The sequence below is a fragment of the Struthio camelus genome, chromosome 4 (assembly GCF_040807025.1).
Source record: "Struthio camelus isolate bStrCam1 chromosome 4, bStrCam1.hap1, whole genome shotgun sequence".
Classification (NCBI taxonomy): domain Eukaryota; kingdom Metazoa; phylum Chordata; class Aves; order Struthioniformes; family Struthionidae; genus Struthio; species Struthio camelus.
Genome location: NC_090945.1, coordinates 87,532,448 through 87,558,669, shown reverse-complemented (window position 1 = coordinate 87,558,669; position 26,222 = coordinate 87,532,448). Strand labels below are relative to the sequence as shown.

At 69.7% G+C, this 26,222-nt stretch overlaps 3 protein-coding genes across 3 annotated transcripts; 1 reads left to right on the top strand and 2 right to left on the bottom strand.

Annotated features, from left to right (window-relative positions):
* Positions 1 to 1,079: 1,079 nt before the first annotated feature.
* On the top strand, positions 1,080 to 6,137 carry LOC138067083 (interleukin-12 subunit beta-like). The gene is made up of 7 exons (XM_068941045.1): positions 1,080 to 1,159; positions 1,714 to 1,783; positions 2,390 to 2,611; positions 2,852 to 2,972; positions 3,066 to 3,247; positions 3,432 to 3,580; positions 4,983 to 6,137. The coding sequence occupies exons 1-7, from the start codon at positions 1,139 to 1,141 to the stop codon at positions 5,142 to 5,144; spliced, it is 927 nt and encodes a 308-aa protein (XP_068797146.1). The 5' UTR covers positions 1,080 to 1,138; the 3' UTR covers positions 5,145 to 6,137.
* Positions 6,138 to 6,239: 102 nt separating this feature from the next.
* On the bottom strand, positions 6,240 to 7,994 carry LOC138067222 (alpha-internexin-like). Its single transcript, XM_068942934.1, has 3 exons — positions 7,701 to 7,994; positions 6,721 to 6,845; positions 6,240 to 6,654 (listed from the first exon to the last, which is right to left on the bottom strand). The coding sequence occupies exons 1-3, from the start codon at positions 7,992 to 7,994 to the stop codon at positions 6,603 to 6,605; spliced, it is 471 nt and encodes a 156-aa protein (XP_068799035.1). The 3' UTR covers positions 6,240 to 6,602.
* Positions 7,995 to 10,817: 2,823 nt separating this feature from the next.
* TLX2 (T cell leukemia homeobox 2) lies at positions 10,818 to 24,832 on the bottom strand. The gene is given in 6 exon segments (XM_068942933.1): positions 10,818 to 11,034; positions 11,367 to 11,604; positions 14,810 to 15,342; positions 15,344 to 15,630; positions 16,969 to 17,072; positions 24,814 to 24,832. Coding segments are annotated over 6 exon segments (1,398 nt in total).
* Positions 24,833 to 26,222: the final 1,390 nt, after the last annotated feature.

Genomic DNA, 26,222 nt, shown 5'->3' with positions numbered 1-26,222 from the left:
GCTGGGCAGCAGCGGGGCAGGCAGGGCAAGGGCCAGCGCTCAGTGCTGCCTGCTGCCCCCGGGTGCTGCCCTGGCCCCGGAGGAGGGCAGGGACCCTGCCGGGCTGCGCCGAGCCCATGCACGGCCGGAGCAGGACTGCCCTTGGCAGGGACAGGGTGGAGAGGGGCTGCCGTGCCGGCCCCGGCCCCAGCCCCATCCTCCTCCCATGCCCAGCTCTGGGCTGCTTCCCGCGGGGGCCGGGGCAGGTGCTCTGCCGCAGGAGGAAAGGGGCACAGCGCCGAGCGCTGCCTGCGCCCGGCGGCTGCTGCGCCTTGGGCCTCCGCACCGACCCGCACCCTGCTGCTGCAGCCTTCCTGCAGCCCCCCAGCACAAACGCCAGCTCCACGCAGCACCTGCAGCCCTGCGCCCCCGTGGCTTCCCCGGCCCCGTGCGGGCCGAGCCGTTCCCGGCCCCGCGGCAGCCGCTCGCAGGTCCAGCCCCACTGCTCGGCCAGCTCCTGCTCCCGGGGCTCCTCCACCCCACGGGGACGGGGCTGTCCTGCCCCCCGGCCTGGCCCCAGGCACTGTGCCCGGCCGTCCCCTCTGGACGGTGCCTGCAAACGCCTCCCGGGGCTGACTGCAGGGCGAGCCTCGGCGGTCGCCTCGCCGCGCTCCAGCCTGCCCGGTGCGGCCATGCTCTCCCCTGTGATGCACCGGGCTCCAGCAGCTCCCTGCAGCATGCAGCACGGTGCCAATCCTGCTGCAGAGCCCGCCATGCCCCATGGTCAGGCATCTGTGTGGAAGGGTGCTGAGCACCCATCCCGGCCCTGCAGCATCCACCTGCCTTCCTCCAGGCGGTTCCCCAGCGGGAGGGAGTAGCCCCATTTCCAGCCCCAGCAATGCCCGGGGTCGGGGCAGGCAAGGGGCCCCGCTGCTTCCCGGGCTGGGGCAGTGCCTGTGCCCCAGCTGAGGTTTGTGGGCCAGGGGCTGAAGTCAGGTCTTGGTTCACGGCTCCACCCAGTGAAGCTTTCTCCTCTTCTAAGAACTGTGATGCCTCATGGGTTTGACTTCACCTCGGGGGCAGCCCCACGGGGTCCTGGCTCAGTATATAGAGGGCCAGCTCGGCACCCCCCAGACCCTGCCGAGCCAGCTGGAGCCGCATGCATCACCAACCCAGCAAGGTAGGCAGGGCGAGGGGGGAGTCCTGGGCTGCAGAGAGCGCTGCCACCACATCCCCGGGCACCAGCGACCCCCAGGATCTGCCAGGCACAGGGCAGCGATGCTGCTGCTGCGTGCAGGGCTGCAGTCTCCAGCGCAGGGAGCGGCTCCTACTGGGCTGGGACTGGAGGGGTTGGGATGTCCCGTCCACCCGCAGCCAGGTGCAAGGCTCCCCCTCCTCCCAGCCAGCACCCCTCCCTTTCCTGGTGCCTGATCCTGCTGCCATCCCAGGGCTGAGGCCGCTCTGCCCTCACCCGTCCTGCTGCCAGCATCCCCCTGCCACCAGGAGCCCTTCGCCCGAACACAGGCGGTCCCCTGCTCCTGGGCATGGCCGATCCCCCTCTCCTGGACACGGCCGATCCCCTTCACCCAGGACACAGCCAATCCCCTTCTCCTGGACACGGCCGATCCCCTTCACCCAGGACACAGCCAATCCCCTTCTCCTGGGCACAGCTGGTCCCCTTCACCCAGGATGTGGCCAGCTCCCTTCACCGTGTTGCTGCTCTTCCCCTGGCAGATGCTGCTGCTGGTGGGACTGTTGCTGTGCCTCACCCCTGCTCACGCCTTGACCACCTTCCCCCCAAAGTGTGAGTCCTGCCTGGGCCGGGTCCCGAGGGGAGGGGATGGGGTGGGGGAGACTGGACACCCCACTGCTGGGGGGCTTAGCAGCACAGGACCCCAGGACCGCAGGGGAGCAGTGCATGCCCGTGGCCTTCTAACATGGGGCTGATGTGAGGTCAGGGATATGAGCATCCCTGCAGGGGTGGGGGCAGAACGGGCATGGGTCAGGATACTGGGCTGGAGATGGATGCAGGGGCTGGGGACAGGTGTGGGATGGAGGAGAATGGCTGGGAATGGATGTGGGGTGGAGGAGAAGGGCTAGGGATGGATGTGGGGTGGTGCAGAAGGGCTGGGGATGAATGTGAGGTGGAGGAGAAGGACTGGGGATGGATGTGGGGTGGTGGAGAAGGGCTGGGGACAGGTGTGGGATGGAGGAGAAGGGCTGGGAATGGATGTGGGGTGGTGCAGAAGGGCTGGGGATGAATGTGGGGTGGAGAAGGGCTGGGGACAGTGGGGAAGGAAGGATCTGGTGCACAGAGGCGAGGTGGGGCAGAGCCTCACGCTGGGCTGGCAGAGATGCTGCCCACACCGCAGCCCTGGATCTGACCCCAGCCTCTGCATCCCATCTGCAGTTCAGGTCGGGGAGCTGGATGAGGACGTGGTGGTGAAATGCAACACGGCCGTGCCGCAAGTGACCTGGACGCTGAACGGGGAGCTGGAGCCCATGGCAGAGCTCTTTGCTGAGGGACGCACTCTCACCATCCTGGGCTTGGATCTGCCGGCCACTGGCAACTACAGCTGCTGGGCTGGCTCCGTCCTGCTGGACACCACCTACGTGGTGGTCAGGAGCACGCGTATGTGGGGCCAGCTGGGCGCGAGGGCAGAGCCTGGCACAGCCCTGCTGTGGGGGACCAGGGGCTGAAGGAGCAGGGCTGGGGGTGGGTGGGTGCAGAGGCTGGGGACGGACGTGGGGTGACGGAGCAGGTCCTGGGATGGATGCGGGGTGATGGCGCAGGGCTGGGGATGGGGCAGACCCTGAGCCCAGGCTGTGCAGCCTCCCCGGGCTGGGGGTCCTGACCCATTATCCCTCCCAGCCCCAGCAGGCAAAGAGGAGGGCATGAACATCTCCTGCCAGGCAGAGTCCTACAGTGGCTCCTTCCGCTGCTCCTGGAGGGTCCCCAGGTTCTCCGTCTTCCGTGCCCGCCTCACACGCAGGTGGGTGTCCAGGTGCCCTCACGCCTGCCCCTGGCCCCGGCCTCGACTCCGGCCATGCGGCCACCGGCCCTCACCCCTGCCCCTGCCCCACAGCAACGGCTCCTTCGGCGAGTGGGTGCACGTGGCCGGCCGCCACGGCAGGTTCAGCGCCAGCTTCACCGACCCCTCGTTCTGCCCCTTCGCGGAGGAGCTGCACCCGCTGCAGCTGCACCTCGAGGGACTCTCGGACAACTCCTTCCTCAACTTCACCATTCACTTCTTCATCCGTGACATCGGTGAGCCCAGACCCATGGCAGCGGGGTCCGGCAGCCGGGCATGTCCCCCATGGGGGATGCCCACGGTCCCAGCCCTGTCCTACTGGCCCCATGGGGCTCTCAGCCCCACGGAGTGCAGGCTGGGGTGCTCGGTGCCCCAGCTGGGGCAGCCTGGGGTGACGTCCCCACCACGCTGTGCCCACAGTGCAGCCCGACCCGCCGCAGAAGTTGACAGTGCGCCAGCAGGGGAACCAGCTGTACCTGGCATGGGCCCCCCCGGCCTCCTGGCCGCTTCCCAAGTCCTACTTCGCCCTGCTCTACCGCCTGCAGTATGAGCTCCCCAATGGCACACAGGTAATCCTGCACGTTGCCGCGTGCCCTCGCTGCCCCGTGCCTGCACAGCCCCATGCCCTCACTGTCCCATGCCCGCACTGCCCCATGCCTGCACTGCCCATGCCCTTGCTGCCCCATGCCTGCATAGCCCCATGCCCCTGCTGCCCCATGCCTGCACTGCCCATGCCCTTGCTGCCCCATGCCTGCATAGCCCCATGCCCCTGCTGCCCCATGCCTGCACTGCCCATGCCCTTGCTGCCCCATGCCTGCATAGCCCCATGCCCCTGCTGCCCCATGCCTGCACTGCCCATGCCCTTGCTGCCCCATGCCTGCATAGCCCCATGCCCCTGCTGCCCCATGCCTGCACTGCCCATGCCCTTGCTGCCCCATGCCTGCATAGCCCCATGCCCCTGCTGCCCCATGCCTGCACTGCCCTATGCCCTTGCTGCCCCATGCCTGCATAGCCCCATGCCCCTGCTGTCCCATGCCTGCACTGCCCTATGCCCTTGCTGCCCCATGCTTGCACAGCTGCATGCCCTCAGTGCCCCATGCTTGCGCTGCCCCATGCTTGCGCTGCCCCATGCTTGCACTGCCCCATGCTTGCACAGCCCCATGCCTGCATAGCCCCATGCCCCTGCTGTCCCATGCCCTCACTGCCCCATGCCCCTGCTGCCCCATGCCTGCACAGCTCCATGCCCTTGCTGCCCCATGCTTGCACATCTCCATGCTCTCAGTGCACCATGCCCTCACTGCCCTATGCCTGCACTGCCCCATGCCTGCGCAGTCCCATGCCCCTGCTGCCCCATGCCTGCACAGCCCCATGGCCTCGCTGCCCCATGCCTGCATTGCCCCATGCCCGCATTGCCCTATGCCCACACAGCCCTGTGCCCCTGCTCCCCTGTGTCAGTGCTGCCTTGTCCTCTCCGTGCCCTGCGTCCATGCTGCTAGTGCCCGCGCTGCCCCGTGCCATGCTGTCCTATGCCTTTGCTGTGCTGTGCCCTTGCTGCCCCGTGCCCTCGCTGCCCCGTGCCCACACTGCTGCATGCCTGCACTGCATTGCCTCCACTCTTTCTTAGGTTTGTTTTTTCTCCTGTCTGACTCTGAGCTTTGCCCCTTAGCAAAGGCCACCCCAGCCAGGACCTTTTGCTCTGCACAGGGCTGTCCTTTAGGAACTGTGACTTGCTCCATGCTCAGGGATTGCTTCCCCTCCCCATTCCCTTGAGGGCAGGAAATTGCCGCCACAGCCCTCACCTCTGCTTCCCTGCCAGAGCCGCTGCGCTGGGCAGCATCCCTGCTCCCCTGCACCATCCCTGCTCCTGCCCCTTCCCACCGTCCCTGGAAACTCACCCCCAGCCGGTGCCCACGCGGGGTGCCCGCTCCCCATGCCGGGCAGCAGCAGCCCCACCGCGGACCTGCCTTGCAGGCAGACAAGGACCTGGAGGGCGTGGAGGAGACCAGCCTCCCGGCAGGCACGCGGCGAGTGCGCATTAGCTGCCGTGACCCCTACGCCAGCCCCACCTGGAGCCCCTGGAGCGCCTGGCAGGACGTGGTGGCGGCCCAGCAGCGGGGGCCGGTGGCACGCTGACCCCACCTGTGCGCCTGCCCCCCCACTTGCAGCGTGCCCGCCGTCCCACTGCGCCCCACAGCACTGGGGGGCACCCGGCCCAGGGCCTCGGCCATCCGCGGGAGCCGGGGCCATAGCGTGCATCTGGCATTGCAACCCTGCAGCAGACACCCCGTCTGGTAATTCCTTTTATTTTGAAGTGGGTTTTTAAGCCTTCTATTAAAGAACTGAGCTTGGCTTTGCTGAGAAAACCTGGTTGAGGCTTTGCATGCATGTGGTGAGGACTCTGGGGCTGTGGGGCAGCTCAGCCCCCACACGAGGCACAGCCTGTCCCACACAGGCTCGCCCAGCACCAGGCTCCCTCCCGCTGGGTGCTGCTGCAGCCCCACAGCCTGCACCAGCCCTGGGACAGGCAAGCCCGGGAGCAGGGCACAGAGCATCGCCCGCTCCAGCGCTGACCGCGTCCGCACGCCGCAGCCCCGCCAGCGCCCTCCAGCCAGCCACGCTGCAGGCAGGGCTGGCACCTGCCTGCTCTTCCGCATGGGAGGCTCGAGGTGTCCGAACGGGCCCATGCCCTACATGGGGCTGCACGCCTTGGACCCCCCCCCATTTCTCATCAACCTCCTCCAAAAGCTGCCCCCTTGTTGGGGGCCGCTGTAGCGCCCTTGCTGGGCCCCATGTGCGGCACCCCAGGCAGGGACACGCTGCTGCACACCGAGGGCACGTGTGCAGGGCCGGGGGGCAGCCAGGGGCAGGGAAACACCCTGTCCCCACCGCCCGGCAGGGCAGGGAGCCTGGGCTGCCCCTGCCACACTCTGATGCCAGGATGCAGCAGGCCCCAGAGCAGGATGGAGATGCGGCCACGGTCAGGAGGGCCAGGGCTCAGCTCCCCGCCATGGGCACAGAGCGCCCCATGGTCAGGGTGATGCCGTCCCCCTTGATGTCCCTGCAGGGTGCCCAGCCGGCAGCTCTGGACCCTGGCGAGGGGCTGTAGCCGGGCAGGAGGGAGCCAGGAGCCCCGGGGCAGCCCTGGGCCCCAGCTCCCTGCCCCAGACCCACAGCACAGGGACCTGCTGGGGACACCAGCCCCATCACCACAGACTGCCCAGCTCCGGGTAATGCCACGGGGCGTTTATTGAGGTGCTTCCACGTGGGCCGGGGCCGGGACCCCAGCCCTGCTGCTGCTCCGGAGAGGCTGGTGAGAATGTGCGGCCCGGTGGGCACTGCCCTCCTGGGGTGCCAGGGCCTCCCGGGGCAGGGTCTGAAGGGTCCAGGGGTCCCAGGAGTCCGGGGGTCCAGAGGGTCCAGTGGTCTCATGGCTGGGGAGTCTGGGGGACTGGGGGTCCCGAGACATGGGAATCCCAGGGCTCTGAGGATCCCACAGCACAGAAGTCCAGGGCTCCCAGGGCATGGGGATCCAGGGCGACCCAGGTGTCCAGGGTCCCACAGCACGGAGAGCTGGGAGGTCTGGGCGTCCTGTCACAGTGGGGCTGCGGAGCCCAGGCGCAGCTCTTCCCCCTCCAGCATCTCCCTGCAAGAGACACGGCCCGGGCTGAGCCCTGCACCGGCCCGGCCAGGCCCCCCTCCGCCCACCTACCGGTATGCGGCGATCTCCACATCCAGGGCCATCCGGAGCCGCAGCAGTGCCGGGTACTCCCGCAGGCACCGGGCCATCTCCTGCTCGGCCTCGCCGATCTCCCGCTCCAGCTCTGCCACCCGCTCCTGTGGGCCCGGTCCAGCCTCATGGGACCCAGGTGTCCAGGCCCCCTCGGCCCCACCCGGACTCCCTTTCCCCAGACTCCAGGCATGCAGGTCTGCACCTCCCCATCCCAAACCTCAGCAACTGCCCCCCGCACCCTGAGAATCCAGGCGTCCGAGCCCCCCCAACCCCACCCAGCTCCCCTTCCCCCAGGAAAGTGGGGCACCCGGACCCTCCCTCCCAAACTCAGGCATGCTGCCCCTCCCAGTCCACTCAGACCCCTTTCCCCAGCTGTCCAGCTCACCCCACCCTCCCCCTAACTCAGCCCTCTGGGACCCCTCGACCCAGGCCCCCTTGCCCCCCTTCCCCCTCAGCCCAAATCTCCCAGCTCCTCTCAGCCCCATCCAGCCCCCCCCACAGCCTCCCCCACACCCAGCGATCTGGGCCCCAGCCCTCCGTCCCTGATCCCTGGTGTCTGGGTGCCCCCCTCCCCCCCGGTGCCCAATGTCCCCCCCACCCAGTGCCCAGTGTCGGGCGCCCCCTCCCCCCCGGTGCCCAGTGTTCCCCCCACCCAGTGCCCAGTATCCAGGCGCCCCCTCCCCCCCGGTGCCCAATGTCCCCCCCCCAGTGCCAAGTGTCTGGGCGCCCCCTCCCCCCCGGTGCCCAATATCCCCCCCCCAGTGCCCGGTGTCCGGGCGCCCCACCCCCCCCCGGTGCCCAATATCCCCCCCCCAGTGCCCGGTGTCCGGGCGCCCCATCCCCCCCGGTGCCTAGTGTCCCCCCCACCCAGTGCCCGGTGCCCGGGAGCCCCTGCCCCCGGTGTCGGCTGTCCGGCCCCCCCGCGGGCCCAGGCGTCCGGGCCCCGGCGGCGGGCGCACCTGGTACTTGGCGAGCTCGCCGCTCCGCCGGTCGCGCAGCCCCTCCAGCTGCCGGTGCAGCGCGCCCACGGCCCCGCGCAGCGCCTCCACCTCGGCGGCGCGGGCGCGCAGCAGCCGCCGGTACCCGGCCGCCTCGGCGCGGGCGCGCAGCACCGCCTCGCCGCCCCGGCACCGGGACCGCGACCGGGGCGGCGGCCGGGCCTCGGCCGCCAGCGCGCAGGCGGCGGAGCCGTCGTTCCGCCGGCCGGGGCCGGGACCGGGGCCGCGGCTGGGGTCGGGGGCGGCCGCGCTCATCCCGGCGGCTCTGCGGCGGCGCCGCAGCGGCCCCCCCCCCCCCCCGGTAAACGGGGCCGCGTCACGGAGCCGCAGCCAATCCAGACGCCGGGGAACGGGCACCGGCCGCCCGCCCCCTCCCGGGAGCACTGCCGCGGCCGGCAAGAGCTGTGCCCGCCCGACGGGGCTGCAGGCGGGGGCAGGCCCCCTCCCCGGGGACCCCCCCCCTCTCCTGCAGCCCCGGGTCCGGGGTCCCGGTTCCCGCGTCCGCCGGCCCCCGGCAGGCGCCACCGGCCCGGGGCAGCGCCGGCAGCACCATGGACAGCGGCAGGGCGGGCGGGGGGCCGGGCGGGGGTGGGGGGCGCGGTAGGGGGAGGGCTTGGGTTAGGGGTAGGGGTAGGGGTAGGGGCTGGGAGGGGGTTAGGGTAGGGGTAGGGGTAAGGTTAGAGGCTGGGTTAGGGGTAGGGGTTGGGGTAGGGGTTGGGTTAGGGGTTGGGAGGGGGTTAGGGTAGGGGTAGGGGTAAGGTTAGAGGCTGGGTTAGGGGTAGGGGTTGGGGTAGGGGTTGGGTTAAGGGCTGGGAGGGGGTTAGGGTAGGGGTAGGGGTAAGGTTAGAGGCTGGGTTAGGGGTAGGGGTTGGGGTAGGGGTTGGGTTAAGGGCTGGGATGGGGGTTAGGGTTAGGGGTTAAGGGTTGGGTTAGAGTTTGGGTTAGGGTTAGGGGCTGGGTTAGGAGTTGGTGTTAGGGGCTTGGTTGGGTGTTAGGGTTAGGGGCTGGGAGGAGGTTAGGGTTACAGTTAAGTGTTGGGTTAGGGGCTGGGATGGGGGTTAGGGTTTGGGTGGGGGTTAGTATTGTTAGGGTTAGGGTTGGGGGTCAGGTATTAGGGCTGATGTGGGGATTAGGGTTAGGGTTTAGTTAGGAGTTGATGTTAGTATTGGGGTGGGAGTTAGGGGTGGGGGTTAGGGCTAGGGTTATGGCTGGTGTTAGCATTGGGGTGGGGGTTAGGGTTGGCATTAGGGCTTGGTGTTAAGGTTGTCGTGGAGGTTTAGGGTTAGGAGTTGGTGTTAGGGCTGGGGAGGGGATTAGGGTTAGAGTTAGGGTTGGGGCTGGTGTTAGGTGTGGGAGTTGAGGTTAGGGTTCAGTCTGGGGTTGGGGTAGGGGTGAGGGTTGGGTTTGGAGGTTAAGTTTGGGTTTGGATTTGGGGTTATAGTCGAGCTACTGTTAGAGCTGGGGTTATGGTGGGAATTGAGGTTAAGGTTGGGGTTAGGGCTAAGATTAGCCATGTGGTTTGGAAGGGGTTTAGGGTTAGGGTTGGGGTTGGTGTTAGGGGTGGAGCTGTGCACTGCCAGGGATCATGGCCTAAGCTGGCCCAGAAGGGGCCCCGAGGGGCTGGGCGCCACACTGTGGCACCCAGGCGCACTGCCCTGTCCCGGTAGCCTTGGCATGGCTGAGGCTGGCTGGAGAGGGGTCAGGGCTGAGGCCGGGTGGGATTGAGGGGTTTGGCCCCTGCAGCCCTGGGGAGAGCAGGGCAGGGGACAGGCCTCCTTCGGCTTGGGGAGGTCCACAGCGTGGTCCTGGCCCCACCATGGGAGACAAGGGGACACTCAGAGTGTCACTAGAGGAAAGGACAGGCCACAGGCCAGAGTGGGGGGAAGGTTGCTGGAGAAGAGGGGTTTCAGCAGCTGGAGACCCCAGGAGACACCTCTGCCTCCTCTTGGGCCTGGCAAACTCCAGGTCATGCTAGGCCAAAGGTTCGGTCCTTCACCAAAATGCAGGCAAGAGGGGAAGGGAGTCCTGGGAACCAGAGGCTCGCAGGGCCAGAGGCAGGCGTGAGGGGAGCCTGCAGGTCACGCACAGCTGCCCTGATATGGCCCAAAGGGCTGGTGCAATCCTCTGACATGACTAGGGATGTTGCGTCCGTCACCAGTGTCACTGCAGGAACATCACGTCCAAGCCCAGCGCCGCAGAGAGCTGGCAAACCAGCAGGCACAGAAACTGGGAGCACTGGGAGCCCAGGCCAGGTGACAAACAAGCTCCATCTGTCCAGCCCCTCAGAGGGGCACAGGGGCTGTGCCGGCCCCAGGAGGCTCCTCTTCCAGCCAGGGAACTTGTCCTTGGAAGCTGGAGCTGGCAAACTCCAACTCGGATAAGGCATGTGTTTGTGAGTGATGAAACCCACCAGTGGAACCCGCTACCAAGGGCAGCGGGAGATTTTCCGTCACTGGGAACGTGTAGATCTGGGAGGGCAGTTTCTCTGCTTGCACCGGGATCTCCCCTCCCCGGATAGGATCGGGGCTGGAGCAGCCCCGTGGGGGAGCAGGGTGGCCTGACCTGGCCCGGCCTGGGGATCTGCTGATGGGCATCAGGCCCTGTGCTGGGACCTGCCCGGGGAGGGGAACCGTTCCCGCAAGGCGCCGAGGCTTCCGCCTGCCACGGCAGGTTGGGATTGGGAGCCTCTGGGAGAGGGGCAGCGGGAGGCAGGGAGAGGCACCCGCAGCCCGGGGGTGCAACCCCAGCTCTCCCCGGCAGGACCCAGGCAGAAAAGGGGCAGCCGGTGGCCGTGCAGCGCTCGAGTCAGCGGTCAGCAGAGCCTTGGAGTCCACCCGCAGGGGCTCGTCCACCACCGCAGGGTGCCGGGGTCCCGGGACGGCTGCTCACCCGGCCACGGTGAGGCAGGGCCCGGCGGGGCTGGCCACAGCATGGGGCAGGCATGGGGAGGGGGCTGCCATAGGAGCCTTCCTGGGAAACGGCAGCCCCCTTCCTGCCGAGCCTGCCGGCCTCCTCTTGCCCACCGCCTCCACCGGACGAGTTCGAGGCCCCCGCGGGGTGCAGGGGCTGGCCAGGGGCTCACACCACAGAGGCCACCCCTGAGACGGACGTCACCTTATTGTCCTCGGCCCAGGGCTGCAGGTTCTGCAGGGCGTAGAGGGAGGAGTTGTGCATGCAGAGCGGGTCCTGGGGCAGCGGCTGGCTCAGGCTCTTCTGGAAGGCCTCCTGCTGCAGGTGCAGCATCAAACGGTTGGCCTGCTGGCGCTCCGCCTCGCGCTCCTCTGCCGTCTGCCTCCTGCCAGGACAGGCAGCAGCTCCAGCCCCGCCGCCAGCCGCCCGGCACCTGCCTCCAGCACCAGGAGCCCCGGCCCGCTCCCGGCACCGGGGCTGGGCTGGGCACTTGGGGCTGCTCTGTGCCTTGCGGACCCTGCGCCGGGCACGCCGTGGGGACGGGGCACCCGGGGCCCCGGGGCCCTGCTCCCACCCAGCCTCTCCCCGGAGGGGCAGCCGTGGGGAGTGATGGACGCTGGCCGTGGCAGGGGAAGAGCCGGGGCTGGTGCTGGCCACGAGGCAGCTATGGGTACCTGGCCCTTGGCTCGGCCCACGACACTGCCCCAGCCCCGTTACCTCCACTTGGTGCGGCGGTTCTGGAACCAGGTTTTGACCTGGGCGTCCGTCATCTTGAGGGCCTTGGCCAGGGTGGCGCGTTCGGCCGAGGCCAGGTACTTCTGGCGGTGGAAGCGCTTCTCCAGCTCGCAGATCTGCACCCGGCTGAAGGAGGTGCGCGGCTTCTTCCGCTTGGGCGGCGTGCGGTTCTGGTAGGGGTGCCCGATCCGCCGGGTCGCCGCGAAGGGCGACAGCGCAGCTGCATGCAGAGCAGAGCAGAGCAGGGCGGGTGGGTGAGGGTGCCATGCCACGGACCCCAGCCCGGGCCAGGGGACAGCTCCCAGCATGGCACAGCTTAGCCAGGGGCCGCGGGGCCGGGGCAGAGCCCCTGGCCAGGGACACGGGGGCAGTGGTGCAGCCCCCGGGGCAGTGTAGGAACACGAATCGGGATGCTCAGGCTGGGTGGAGGGCAAAGGCGAGCTCTGCAGGGAGCTGCAAGCTCCCTGTGCCAGCAGGACACTGGGTCAGGGGCTCCAGGGAAGGCAGAGGAGGGGAGGCACCCGGCAGCAGGGACACCCTGGGGCTGGGGTGCCTCCGGCCATGCAGGGCAGCCTGGGTAGGTCTGGACCAAGGGCCAGTACGGGGCCAGCAAGGCCTGGGTAGCACAGACCCCCCCCCTTCCCCAAGCACGGAGCCATCCCCCAGCCCCAGAGGGTCATCACAGACCCTGCTGGGGCTTCCCAGGCCTCTGGGCTGGGCTCAGCCCTCCCTGGGGAGGGGGCAGGAGCCCAGGAGCCATCGGGAGGCAGCTGATGTCTCCCTCCGCACGCCAGCGGCGGCTGGGCTGGCCGCTCGCCAGCTGCCTGGGTAACGCAGAGGCCATGGGAAGGGGCTGTCCCCGGTGTGCGCAGGCAGCCTGAGCCTGGGACGGCGTGGCCCGGGGGTGTATGCGGGGTCCCGGCCCCGCAGGGACCTGCTGCTGCCAGGCAGAGCTGGGGGGGCTCTCAGGGCTCACAGCAGCAAAGCCACTGGGAGCCCTTGGTGGAGGGCTGGGAGCTCGGTGTGGAGTCCAGCTCCAAACAGCCAGACCCAGTGCTCCCAGCACAGCCCACCCATGGGCAGCCCAGCTCCAACCAGCCAAACCCAGTGCTCCCAGCACAGCCCACCCATGGGCAGCCCAGCTCCAACCAGCCAAACCCAGTGCTCCCAGCACAGCCCACCCATGGGCAGCCCAGCTCCAACCAGCCAGACCCGGTGCTCCCAGCACAGCCTGCCCATGGCAAACTCACCTCCAACCAGGCAGCCCCAGTGCTCCCAGCACAGCCCACCCATGGGCAGCCCAACTCCAACCAGCCAGACCCAGTGCTCCCAGCACAGCCCACCCATGGGCAGCCCAGCTCCAACCAGCCAGTCCTGGCACTCCCAGCACAGCCGGCCCACGGCGAGCTCATCTCCAAGCAGCCAGCCCCGGTGCTCCTGGCACAGCCAGCCCATCGGCAGCCTCATGAACAGGTACCAGAGCCATGGTCCAGCACCAACTGCCAGCACTGCACGAGCAGAGCTCAGCATGGCAGAAGGGAGGCCCAAAGGGCGGCAGCACCCTGTGGGTGCAGAGCTGTGGCAGGTCCCAGCTAGCCCCATGCAGGCCCCAGGCACAGCCCGGCACCCAGCACGGAGCCTCCCTGCGAGGCCAGAGCTCCCTCCCGCCCAGCACCCATGGCTCGGCAGCGCGGGGCGGGACGCCAGGCTCCCCGCCGGCGGGGGTGGAAGCAGTTGACGCAGGTGGAGCCGCACAGTCGGGGGGAAGGACACCCCCACGCTCCCCTCCCCGCAGCGGGGCGGCCCCTTGCCACAAACAGATGCCGAGAGCCTAGAGACCACCCCAAGGCCAGTGGCGGAGGCGCTGAGTGATGGCCACGGCTGGGAGACCCCGTGCTGGGGAGGGGCCGCCCGTCCACCCGCCGCTGGCGCCAGGCAGGAGACAGGGACGTCACCCGCCGCTCCTGCACAGCCCCTGCATGGGGATGATACTTCGTCACCGCGGGGCAGCTGGGTGGGCCGGGAGGTGAACCCGGCTCTGCTGGTGCTCAGCTCTGCTGGGGCCTCCGTGGGCTCCCGGGCCTCCCGCCGCCCGTGCCGGCAGGGCCCCGCTCCCACCCTGGGGAGGCACGGCCGCAGAGCAGGGGTGGCCCTGAGCATCCGCTGCGCCCAGCGCCCCATCTGCAGTGGACGGGCTGACTGAGCGGCTCCGTGGGAGCAACACGCTGCAGACGTGGCAGCGCCGCCATCTTGGGAAGGCGCCTCCAGCCGAGCTGAGCCGAGCCAGGCCAGGCCTTCTCTGCACCAGTGCCTCAGCCCCAGCACTCAGCAGACGGCACCCCAGCACAGGTGCCCAGCACCTTTTCCTCTGCATGCAGCATTCGGCATCCCAGCCCTGTTTGCAAACCCCAGGCACTCCAACCACATCCACAGCACCCCGCAGCCTCCTCCCTGGACACCTGCATGCATCACCCTGCCATCCCTGGCCCTGCTGCACACACCAACCTGCCCTGGCCTCTCCCAGAGCACTGACATACACACGGGTCTCCACATCCTGCACAGCCCGGTCCCCGCAGCCCCATCTCTGCATGCATTGGGTCATCCACATGCCCTGCATGGGGTCCCAGCAGCACCCCCACGCCCCATGCCCCTGGCCCCCCACACACAGAGGACAGGGGTATCTGCACCTGGCACAGCCCCCTGCCTGCACCCTCATCCCAGCACACACGGGTTTCTCCGCAGCCCCGACACCCCATCCTCACACACAGCTGAGTCCTCTGCAGCCCCTGTGCTGGCCCTGGCACCCCCGTCCCCGCACACACCGGGTGTCCGTGCCCCGCACCCCGGGTCTCCACGGCCCGGTGCCCCCCAGCAGCCCCCGCCCGCGGGACACAGCCCAGCGGCCGGTGCCCCCCGGGCTCTGGAGAGGGGCCCGGCTGGCGGGGCCGAGCCCGAGGCCAGGCGGGACGCGACCTTCCGGGGCGCCGCACGGAGAGGGTCCCCGGCCCGGCCCGGCCCTGCCCCGAGCTGCCGGGAAGCCGGCTCCGGCTCCCACCCCGGCCCCCGCCCCGGAACCGCAGCGGGGCCGCGGGGAGCTGTCGCTACCGCTGTCGGCAGGGCCCGACGGCGGCCGCTTCCCGGTGTGCGGTGTGGGGTCCGGGGCGGCGGCAGGGGCGCGGGTCGGGGCCGGCCCGGCCGTGCGGCGGCTCCAGCCCGGGCCCGAGCTCGGCAGCGCTCGACGGAGCGGGCCGAGGCGGCGGGGCGCGGGCGGCGCAGGGCGCCGGGCGGGGAGGCGCCCCGGGCACCGGCACCCGGGCGGAGCGCCCGTGCCGCCCCGCGAGAGCCGCGGAGCCCGCCCGGGCGGCGGAGCCCCGCACGGCGCAGCCGGTCCCGCCGCGGGAGCCGTCGGGGCGGGCGGCGCTCACCTGAGAGCCGGTCCTTGGCGATGCGCCGCGTCGTCTCCATCCAGGGGAAGGTGAGCCCCGAGAGCCCGGGCACGGGCTGCGGCGCGGCGGGCGGCGCGGCGGGCGCGGGCCGGTGCGCCGGGACGCGGATGACCCCGGCGGGCGGCGCGGCGGGCGCGGGCGTCACGTTCACGCTCACGTTCATGCTCATGTTGAGGTTGTAGGAGCCGAGCGAGCAGGCGGGGCCGTAGCCGCCGCCGTAGAGCCCGTAGTCGGGCTCGCCCGCCGCCCGGGCCGGCCCCGCGCCGCCGCCCGGGGGCTCGGGGCCGCTGAGGATCTGGTCGATGCCGAAGCTGATGGGCTCGTGGGGCGGCGGGGCCGGGCCGCCGCCCTCCCGCGGCAGCGCCGCCGCCTCCATGGCCCCGCCGCGGCCCCGCCGCGCTCACTGCCGGCGGGGCGCGGGCATCGCGGGGCCGCCTAGGCGCGGGGGGCGGCGGCGGGCGGCCCTGCGCGGCGGCGGCGGCGGCGGCGGCTGGCACCGGGCGCCCGCTGCGGCCCGCTCGGCGGGGGCAGGGGCAGGGGCATGGCCCGCGGCGGCGGCTGCTGCTGGCGGCCGCCGGCTCCGGTGCGCGGCGCGGCGCGGCGGGGCCCCCCGGCAGCACGCGCTTTTCTGCCCCGCTCCATCTGGAGCTGCCAAAATCCCGGGCGCCCGCGCGCTGATTGGCGGCCGCGCCCCGTGATGGACAGCCCCGCGCCCCCGGGGGCGGGGGCACGCGCACCCCGGGGCCCCGCCCCGCCCCGCCACCGGCCCCCCCACCCCACCCCGGCACCGGGCCCCCGCCCTGCCGGGCCGGTGCCGCCGGACCTCCGCGCCGGCACCCCCGGGCGCACGGCTCGGGCCGCGGAGAGCCGGGCGGCGATCCGGGGCGGCGGGGCTCCCACGGACCGGCTCCGCCGTGGCTCCGGGGCGGCCGGCCGGTGCGCGCCGGGCCCCGAGCGCCCGGGGGCACCGCCCGGGCCGGGGCACCGCCGCCCTCCAGCCCGCGCACGACCGGGGCGAGCGCGGCGCCGCGGATCGCCGCCGCCCCGGGAGCCGCTGGACGCGCCCCCGGGCTCCGAAGAGCGGATAAAGCGGCGAGAGCCCGACCGGAGCCGCCACCGCGACACCGGGCAGCGGCGCGGGGCCTCGGCGCGTCCCGGCCCGGCCCCGCGGTGCCCGCAGCTCCGCAGCGAGGCCCGGACAGAGCCGGAGGGTGGCGGCGTCGGGGCGCGCGGCGCGCGGGGCCGGGCCGGGACCGGGGCCGGGACCGGGACCGGGGCCGGGCCGCAGCCGCGCGCCCGGAGCCGCCGCTCGCCGAACCGGCACGCAGCCGAGGAGCCGCCCCGTCGCTCCCGGCCGCGCAGCGCTGCGGCGGCCCCGGCGATACGGCCCCGCCGTTATCCGACCGAGGGAGCCGGTCCCCGGGGCTGCCCTTCCCGGGCGCACGCACCCGGGATCCCGCCCGTCGCTGCCGGGCTTGGCTCCCCCGCAGCCGCCGTTATCGGAGCGCACCGGCTCCGAGCCCCCCCGAAACGCGCCTTCACGGGGCAGATGGACCCCATTCGCCGAGATCCGCTGCTCCCGGAGACACGGACCGCTCCCGGGGACACGGACCGCGGATCCGACACGGAGCGACCGGTTCCCCCGATCCGCCGTTCCCGAGGGCACGGACAGCGGCTCTGCCCGGTTCCCCCGACCCTCCGTTCACGGAGAAACGGACCCCGATTCCCCCGGATCCGCTGAATGGGGGACACAGACCCCCTTTTGCCGGGATCCGCCGTTCCCGGCGACACGGACCGCGGCTCCGACACGGAACAGCCGTTCCCGGGGACACGGACCGCGGCTCTCCCCGGTTCCCCCGGTTCGGCCGCTCCCGGGGACGCGGACCCCGCTGCCTCCTGTCCGCCGCTCCCGGGCGCACGGACCCCGGACTCCCGGGCCCTTCGCGGTGCTCTTACCTGGCGGAGCGGGGCCGGTTTGCCGGGCGCTGCTGTCCCGGTGCCCGGCTGCGTCCCGGACGGGGAGGCCGGCGCGGCTGCCCGTGGTCGGACTGTGCCGGTTCGGGCGGGCTCTGCCTCGGGCGCCGCCGACCGGCGCCGGTGCCCGCTCCGCCGCCCGCGCCGCGCCGCGCCGCGCCGACCTCTCGAGTCGCCACGGCGATAGCAGCTAACGAAGGGCAAGAGGGGTCGGATCGTGCCTCCTGGCGACTATCGCGATAGTCGCGCTGCGAGCGGCGGGTCCAGGCTGTGGGGAGCCGGTATGGAGCGGCGGGTCTGGCCCCCGGCACCCCGCGGGCCCCCCGCAGGGGTCGGTCCCGGCAGCTGCCGACCTACAGGGTCCCGGGCTCCCGGGGCTCCCGGGGCTCCCGGGCCGGCAGCGGTTCAGGGTGAGGGCGGCGGGGTCACGTCTCCGGGGCAGGGGCCGGCGGGGGAGGCGGCCGCCTGGCCGCCCTGGCGCCACCGGTCTGGGGGTAAATGACATTACCGGGGCCTGCGCCTGTAAATCACGGCAGCACCGGGAGCTGCAGCTGCCGTGCCCTGGGGCACCCGCACATCCCGGGGCCACAGCAGCGGGTGCACGGCCAGGACCTGGGCTCGGCAGGGCCCGGTGCGCCCCAGGGGACCAGCCCCGTGCTGGTGGCTCCTCCAGGATGTGGGGTGACAGGCACCCACTGCAGTACCAAGCACCTGCTCACCCCATGGCGCAGCACGGCAGCACACACCCATACCCCACAGCATGGCACAACTACACACATACACACGCACACACTTATACACACTCCACAGCATGGCATGGCTATATATGCTTACATACTTGCAATGCACGGAGAAACACACAGTCACATATGAAAAGCATGGCACAGCCACATGCAAACACATTCACACCCTGTGGCTCAGCAGGGCTATGCACACATACATAGACCCAGCTGCACAGCACGGATACACACGCACACACACACACACACACCCCACAGCCCGGTGTGGATACATGCACACACCTTCCATGCAGCACAGCCTCACAGAACAGCCCACCCATGGGAGCTGCGCCCCATGCCTGATGTGTGCGCACAGATGTGCACACACCATGGGGGACCCCCCACATAGCACAGCTTCCCGGAGAGCTGCACCCAGCCCAGCGATGTGTGTGCACACCACGCACCCCACACACTCATGCCCCATCCCGGTCAGCCCCCAGGCTGGGTGCGCACAGCTGCCCCGCACGACTCTCATGCATCGCACAGCTCATGCCCAGCTGTGCTGACGTGTCCGCAGCCACAGAGCTGCTCCTTTTCCACCTGGTGGCAGGTCCCTTTGCCTTCCCAGGATGCTCCCAAGCGGGAGTGCAGGAGTCCCATGCTGCTGGCATGGGGACCCTGCACATCGCAGCAGGGGAGGGCAACGCTGCACAAGGACCCGCAGCACCGGTCCACATGGCCGGCTCTCACCAGGATGCCTGCCCTTCCTGGAGGCTCTGCCAGGCTGGAGCCTTGAGAGTTTTTGGCACTTCTTGCCCCAGGCCTGGTGGGGCAGGTGCTGGGAGAAACCCCACCTGAGTCTCCACTGAACAAGCACAGCAAAGCTATGGCTTTTCCAGCCCCAGAAACACCCCAAAGTGAAGCCGCAGGGGGAGCGAGGGGATCTCCACGGCTCAGCCAGGCCACGGGGGCTCGGTGCAGGCGTGGGGCAGCTTCGCGTGCAGGGAGCTGGCGCTGGCCCAGGCCCTGGTGGCGCCTGCCCTGGGCCAGATCGGGGTGTCTGGGAGGAAATGCCTTGTGCTGGGGGAGGGTCCCGCGCCACGGCAGGTTAATTAAACCTAGAGAAGGAGGCAGATGTTTGGAAGCGCCCAGGGGCTGGAATGCTGCACGGAGCGCAGGAGATGGATTGGCGGGTGGCTGACACGGCCAGGGGCAGGCGCAGGGCTCATGCAGAGCCTGTGCGCGTCCCGGGGCCGCCCTGCACCCACGACGGGGCTCTGCCGGGCTCCAGCGGGGCCCTTGCCAGCTGGGTGCTCACCCTGGGCTGGCGGCCCGGCCGAAGGGCTCTGTCCTGGCCCCGCGGCTGCATGACTCTGAGCGGGCTGCAGCGCAGAGAGACCCCCCCGTGGGCTGCCTGGGAAAGGCCAAGTCCCGGGGACAGCGGTGGAGCAGTGGGTGCACGGGGAGCTGGTGTGCTCTGTGCCGCCCTGCGCCCAGCTGCGGGTGCAGGGATTACCCCTCCGCGGGCGCTGCTGGCCCCAGGGCTCCTCTGTTTCAGTCCCTGTCTAGTGACCCTCCTGCCACGGCAGCTGGGCTGGTGCTGTCTCCCTGCTCCTGCGGCCTCGGGAGACACTGTGGAGCCAGGGTCAGGGCCAGGCAGGCACCTCTGCCTGGGGCCTGGGCAGAGGAGCCTCCGTCGCACCCTCGTGCTGGGATGGGGCTGGAGATGGCCACGGGCCAAGCAAATGTATCCACCCAGCATGGGGCAATGCAAAAGTCACAATCCCCCAGCCAAGCTTCCATCCCCACATCCCCAGTGCGCGTCACCACGCCTGCCAAGGAGGGATCGGGGCTGGGGCTCCCCTGTGGGTTGCAGGCAATGTGGCTCTGGGTCTGAGCACAAGCACAAACCAGCGTCCGGACGGCACAGGGCCACGAGCCTGAGGGATGAGGTGCAAAGAGCTTTTCCCCAACTTTGGGCAGGAAATTGGATCTCAGCTTTGAGATGCTGCTGATGCCTGCAGCGCCGGCAGCACCCGGCTCTCCTGCTGGCAGAGCCGTGTCAGCTCCAGCGAGGGCTGCACACCTGAGTGGAGCGGCATCCCAACATCCCAGCATCCTGGCATCCCGGCACCCTGGCATCCCAGCATCCTGGCATCCCGGCATCCTGGCATCCCGGCACCCTGGCATCCCAGCAGCCTGGCATCCCGGCACCCTGGCATCCCAACATCCTGGCATCCCAACATCCCGGCATCCCAGCAGCCTGGCATCCCGGCACCCTGGCATCCCAGCATCCTGGTTGCAGGGGCCGTCACAGCCGAGGCAGACGCAGCACTGCGTCCCAGCGGGCCGGCCCTCGTCCAGTGTCCCCGGCCCCGCAGGGCCTCCTGCCGGGCTGAGGTGCTGCAGCCGGGGCAGGAGTTATTGAAACGGGTCCCCGCCTGCCCCTCGCCGCTGGCGGCAGCGCTGCCCGCGCGCGGCCCTGTGCGCGCGCCAATTAAGCAGCGAGGCCTGGTAGGGCCCCACGTTACCACCGGCGAGATGCTGCCAAGCCGCCCTCTCCCGCCTGCTCCCCCCCGTAATCTCATTATTGCTGGACGTCCCCTTCTTCCTCCCACTTCCCCCCCAAACCCGCTGGCAAACTGTAGGGACAGTCAGCTCCTCTCTGGCTGCTGGGTTAATTCTGGGCTAATTAGATGAAGCCAGCCCAGATTGGATTACTTTAGCCTGCATTTGGTCCTCCAGTCCTTGACTTGCGGCTCCCGGGGGAGCTGCTGGCGCCTCCTGCCTCAATCAGACACTTCTTAACTGCATGAAACACTCCCGGTGCCCCGCACCCGCCGGCCCCGGGGCGGGCGCCAGCACCCGGGTGGGGTGCACGGGGTGCTGGGGCGGCCGCCGGCGGGCGCACGCGTGCCGCCCCTCCGCCGCGGGGCAGCGCCGGGCACGGCCGCCGGCTGCCGGGGGCGCGGGGACGCAGCGGGGCCCGGGGCGCTCCGGCACCGCCACGCACCCTGCCCGGCGGGACGCCCCGACGGCCGCTGGCCGGGGCCCGACGGCCGGTGACGCCGAGGCCGGACGTCAGCGGGGCCGGCCGCGTCTGCGCAGCGTCCTGGGGGCATCGGCCAGGCCGGCGGCCGCCGGGCTCAGGGGAGGAGCCGAGCCGGGCTCAGTGCACAGGGATGCGCCGGGTGGCTGCAGCGCCGCTCCGCTCGGCTCCCTGCCCTGCGGGGAGCCCCCCGGAAGGGGCAGCGCTGCGGGGGCCCCGGCCGGGCGGCGGCGAGAGCCCCCAATGCGAGCCGCCCCCGCTGCTCCCCTCTCCAGGAGAGATGGGGCAGGGTCCGGAGGCCCCCACGCCGCTTCGGGGTCTGGGCAGGGGTGCAGCGCAGCGTTCGCTGCGTGCATTGCGCGAGCCCCTTGCAGCGTGCCCGCGGCTTGCACGACCCCGCGGCCGTGCTCCGCGCACCCGGCCGAGCAGCGCTGGGCGTGGAGGCTGCGTGCAGGGAGGTCGCCGGGAGGCAGCTCCGTCCTGGGTGCGCGTCCCGACGGCGCGTCCTCGCCTGCCTCCTTGGCCAGGGCCCGGCGGGTGCACGGCTGCCGGACAGGGACGTGCGCCGGGGCGACCCCGTCCCCAGCCCCGTCCCGCGGCCCGGCGGGTGCCCGGAGCCGCGGCGCTCGCTGCCGTGGGGCCGTTGACAGAAGCCGTCGCTCAGAACCTCGTTATCAAAGGCCGAGGGCAGGTAATTGGATTCTGCAAATCCAATCAGGTGCATTAGGCAGGGAGTTCAGTCCATAACCGCCCAGCCCCCCGGCCGCCCTGGCCGCACGAGCCGCCAGCGCTGCCCTGCGGGGCGCAGCCCGGCTGGGACGCCCAGCGGCGCCCGCCGCAGGTGGCAGCAGCACCAGGGGCCGCCCCCCCCCCCCCCACTACCAGTGCTGGCTGCGGTCACGAGTGTGTCAGGTCTCAGCGCAAGGCCCCCGGCATGGGCCCCCCCCAGCTCGCCTGGCTCCGGTGCGGGGCCGGGCTGGCCCGCGGGTGCTCTGCACCCCGGGGCCAGGAAAGCCCCCCGCCGGCGCTTACCAGAAGGAGCCGCCCAGGCCCCGCTCTGCTCCGCAGCGGAAATGAAGCTGAATATTTGAGCAGGTCTCGCTAAAAGCACTGGCCTGCCCAGCCCCGGGAGCCTCTCTGAGGCACAGAGAAGTGCCGGCTGCAGCCCAGGCATTAATTATTTATCAGGAGATGGAGCTGCGTGGCCCCACACATGCCAGGCTGGCAAACCCAGGGGAGCCCCAGCTGCCGGCTGCCCCGGAGAGCGGGGTGGGCATCTGCCCCAGCATGGAGCCCCCCCTGAGGCCAGGTGCACCCAACCCTCCTCCTGCATCTGCCAGGGTCCCATGCCCAGGCTGTGCTTTGCAGCCCTGCAGACACCCCACCGCCCAGGTGCTTGCACCACTGGTGTGCCAGGCCAGGGGGAGCATGCGTGGGTGAGAGCAGGGACAGGCTTCATGTGCCACATGTGTGCATCAGAGAAACACATGCATACAGCAGGAGTGGTGGCTCAGGACAGTGTGACTGCGTGTGTGTGTGAGGGGGCACACGCAGGGACCGTGTATCAGGCAGCATGACCATGCAGGATGCATGCAAGCAGAGGTGCGTGGACATAGTATGTCAGTGGCGTGAGCATGCATGTGCTTGTGAGCAGGCACACATATCACGGCACTGCATGTGCATGCCTGTGGCACTCGTCATGCTCAGGGACCACGCAGCAGCAGGCACAAGTATGCACAGTCACTGCAGTGTAGGATGGGGACAGGCCCCACTCCCCCGCTCCTGGGCACACACTTGTGCCTGTTCCAGTCCCAGTAAGACCTGTCCTGCAGGGCAGCCCCGACCCAGCAGAGCCACCCCAGCTCCCAGCCCTCAGGTTCTCATCACCCCAAACAGCACATGTGGCTGGCCTGGGCCAAGGTCCAGCAGTGCCCAGGACAGCTCAGGGGCCACTGGGGATGCAAGGGTGCCTGTGCAGGGTGTGCATGGCAGGCTTGCAAGGGTGGGTGTGCAGGGTGTACATGGCAGGCTTGCAAGGGTGCCTCTGTGGGGTGTGCATGGCAGACATGCAAGGGTGCATGTGCAGGGTGTGCATGGCAGGCTTGCAAGGGTGTGTGTGCAGGGTATGCATGGCAGGCATGCAAGTGTGGGTGTGCGGGGTGTGCATGGCAGGCTTGCAAGGGTGCCTGTGTGGGGTGTGCACAGCAGGCTTACAAGAGTGTGTGTGCAGGGTGTGCATGGCAGGCTTGCAAGGGTGCATGTGTGGGGTGTGCACGGCAGGCTTGCAAAGGTGTGTGTGCAGGGTGTGCATGGCAGGCTTGCAAGGGTGCATGTGCAGGGTGTGCATGGCAGGCTTGCAAGGGTGTGTGTGCAGGGTGTGCATGGCAGGCATGCAAGGGTGTGTGTGCAGGGTGTGCATGGCAGGCATGCAAGGGTGGGTGTGCAGGGTGTGCACAGCAGGATTGCAAGGGTGCATGTGTGGGGTGTGCACGGCAGGCTTGCAAGGGTGCAGTGTGTGGGGTGTGTACAGCAGGCTTGCAAAGGTGTGTGTGCAGGGTGTGCGTGGCAGACATGCAAGGGTGGGTTTGCAGGGTATGCATGGCAGGCTTGCAAGGGTGCCTGTGTGGGGTGTGCACAGCAGGATTGCAAAGGTACATGTGCGGGGTGTGCGTGGCAGGCTTGCAAGGGTGCATGTGTGGGGTGTGCACGGCAGGCTTGCAAAGGTGTGTGTGCAGGGTGTGCATGGCAGGCTTGCAAGGGTGCATGTGCAGGGTGTACATGGCAGGCTTGCAAGGGTGTGTGTGCAGGGTGTGCATGGCAGGCTTGCAAGGGTGCATGTGCAGGGTGTGCATGGCAGGCTTGCAAGGGTGTGTGTGCAGGGTGTGCATGGCAGGCATGCAAGAGTGCATGTGCGGGGTGTGCATGGCAGGCTTGCAAAGGTGTGTGTGCAGGGTGTGCATGGCAGGTTTGCAAGGGTGCATGTGCAGGGTATGCATGGCAGGCGTGCAAGTGTGGGTGTGCGGGGTGTGCATGGCAGGCTTGCAAGGGTGCCTCTGTGGGGTGTGCACAGCAGGCTTGCAAAGGTACATGTGCGGGGTGTGCGTGGCAGGTTTGCAAGGGTGCATGTGCAGGGTGTGCATGGCAGGCTTGCAAGGGTGTGTGTGCAGGGTGTGCATGGCAGGCATGCAAGGGTGTGTGTGCAGGGTGTGCACAGCAGGATTGCAAGGGTGCATGTGTGGGGTGTGTACAGCAGGCTTGCAAAGGTGTGTGTGCAGGGTGTGCGTGGCAGACCTGCAAGGGTGGGTTTGCAGGGTATGCATGGCAGGCTTGCAAGGGTGGGTGTGCAGGGTGTACATGGCAGGCTTGCAAGGGTGCCTGTGTGGGGTGTGCACAGCAGGCTTGCAAAGGTACATGTGCGGGGTGTGCGTGGCAGGCTTGCAAGGGTGCGTGTGCAGGGTGTGCATGGCAGGCTTGCAAGGGTGTGTGTGCAGGGTGTGCATGGCAGACATGCAAGGGTGTGTGTGCAGGGTGTACATGGCAGGCTTGCAAGGGTGCGTGTGCAGGGTGTGCATGGCAGACATGCAAGGGTGTGTGTGCAGGGTGTGCACAGCAGGATTGCAAGGGTGCATGTGTGGGGTGTGCACGGCAGGCTTGCAAGGGTGCAGTGTGTGGGATGTGTACAGCAGGCTTGCAAAGGTGTGTGTGCAGGGTGTGCGTGGCAGACATGCAAGGGTGGGTTTGCAGGGTATGCATGGCAGGCTTGCAAGGGTGGGTGTGCAGGGTGTACATGGCAGGCTTGCAAAGGTGCCTGTGTGGGGTGTGCACAGCAGGCTTGCAAAGGTACATGTGCGGGGTGTGCGTGGCAGGCTTGCAAGGGTGGGTGTACAGGGTGTGCATGTCAGGCATGCAATGTGCAGGGTGTGCAAGGGTGTGCATGGCAGGTGTGCAAGAGTGGGTGTGCACAGCAGACAGCAGGATGTGCAAGGGTGTGTATGCAGGGCACGCATGATGGGCAGCTGGACAGCAGGCAGGCTGTGCATGCTGTGGTGCCAGTGCTGGTGTTTGGTGCTTGCTGCGGTGCTGGTGTTCACTGCGGTGCCAGCGCTTGTTCTTGCTGCAGTGCTGGTGCTCATTGCAGCGCGGGTGCCTGGTGCTTGCTGTGGGGCCGGTGCTCGCTGCTCGCTGCAGTGCTGCTGCTTGCTGTGGTGCTGGCTTCGGTGCCGGAGCTTGCTGCTGCTTACTGCAGTGCCGGTGCTCCATGCTCGGTTCAGTGACGGTGCTCAGTGCAGGGCCAGTGCTTGGTGCTTGCTGTGGTGCTGGCGCTGGGTGCTGGGTTCGGTGTCGGTGCTGGGTGCTCGCTGTGGCGCCGCGATGGCAGTGAGCGATGCTGCCTGCCCCAGGGCTGCGCTGGCCCGGCTGTGACCCCCGCAGCCCCTCGACGTGGCCGTCCCTCCCAGGAACTGCTCCTGGCAGGTACAAATGGGGGCCGGGCCCTCCCGCGCCCTCCCCAGACGTGGGGCGGTCGCCCTGGCCCCAGCCTCATTTCTCACCACTGATGAGGATGGGGCTGGAGGGGTGGGCAGGCTCCGGTGGCAGCAGGGGGGGTGGGGACCACCCACGGCCCAGGGGCTGGTCCCATCTGCCTCAGCCCGCAGAGCCCCCCGCAGGGGAGGGGGCTGCTGGGCTGCCCCTGCCCAGGCCGTGGGGCTGCCAGAGCTGGGGACGGTGCCACAACGAGGCCAAGGGACGGGACAGCTGGTACCGTGGGGACAGAGCCCAGGCACACGCTGGGGATGCACCGGCCCGGCTGAACCGCTGCCATCGCTCAGGGCAAGCCAAGCTGGGCCAGGAGGAGCTGAGACGACTGGGACTGGGACCAGGGCCTGCAGCCCCCCACTACGCCGCCCGCCTGCTCCATCCATGGCAGCGGAGCCCCGGCACCGCTCTGATGTGCCGATCCGCTCCTGTGGGCGCTAACGGGGGACAGAGCCCCAGGGAGGCACCAGGCCCAGGGCTGCCAGCACAGAACCAGGGCTGGAGCCAGGCCAAGGCCGGAGCTGGTGCTGATGCTGGAGCTGGTGTCAGTGCCGGTGCTGGAGCCGGTGCTGGTGCTGGAGCTGGTGCAGCTGCTGGTGCTGGTGCTGGTGTCGGTGCCGGTGCTAGAGCTGGTGCTGGTGCTGGAGCTGGTGTCAGTGCCGGTGCTGGAGCTGGTGCAGCTGCTGGTGCTGGAGCTGGTGTCGGTGCCGGTGCTGGAGCTGGTGCTGGAGCTGGTGTCAGTGTCGGTGCTGGAGCTGGTGCTGGTGCTGGAGATGGTGTCAGTGCTGGCGCTGGAGCTGGTGCTGGGGCTGGAGCTGGTGCTGGGGCTGGAGCTGGTGTCAGTGTTGGTGCTGAAGCAGTGCAGCTCGAGCTGGCGCAGGGGCTGGTGCTGGCGCTGGAGCTGGTGCTGGAGCTGGTGTCGGTGCCAGTGCTGAAGCTGGTGCAGCTGCTGGTGCTGGTGTCGGTGTCGGTGCCGGTGCTGGTGCTGGTGCTGGAGCTGGTGTCGGTGCCGGTGCTGGTGCTGGTGCAGCTGCTGGTGCTGGTGTCGGTGTCAGTGCCGGTGCTGGTGCTGGTGCTGGAGCTGGTGTCGGTGTCGGTGCCGGTGCTGGAGCTG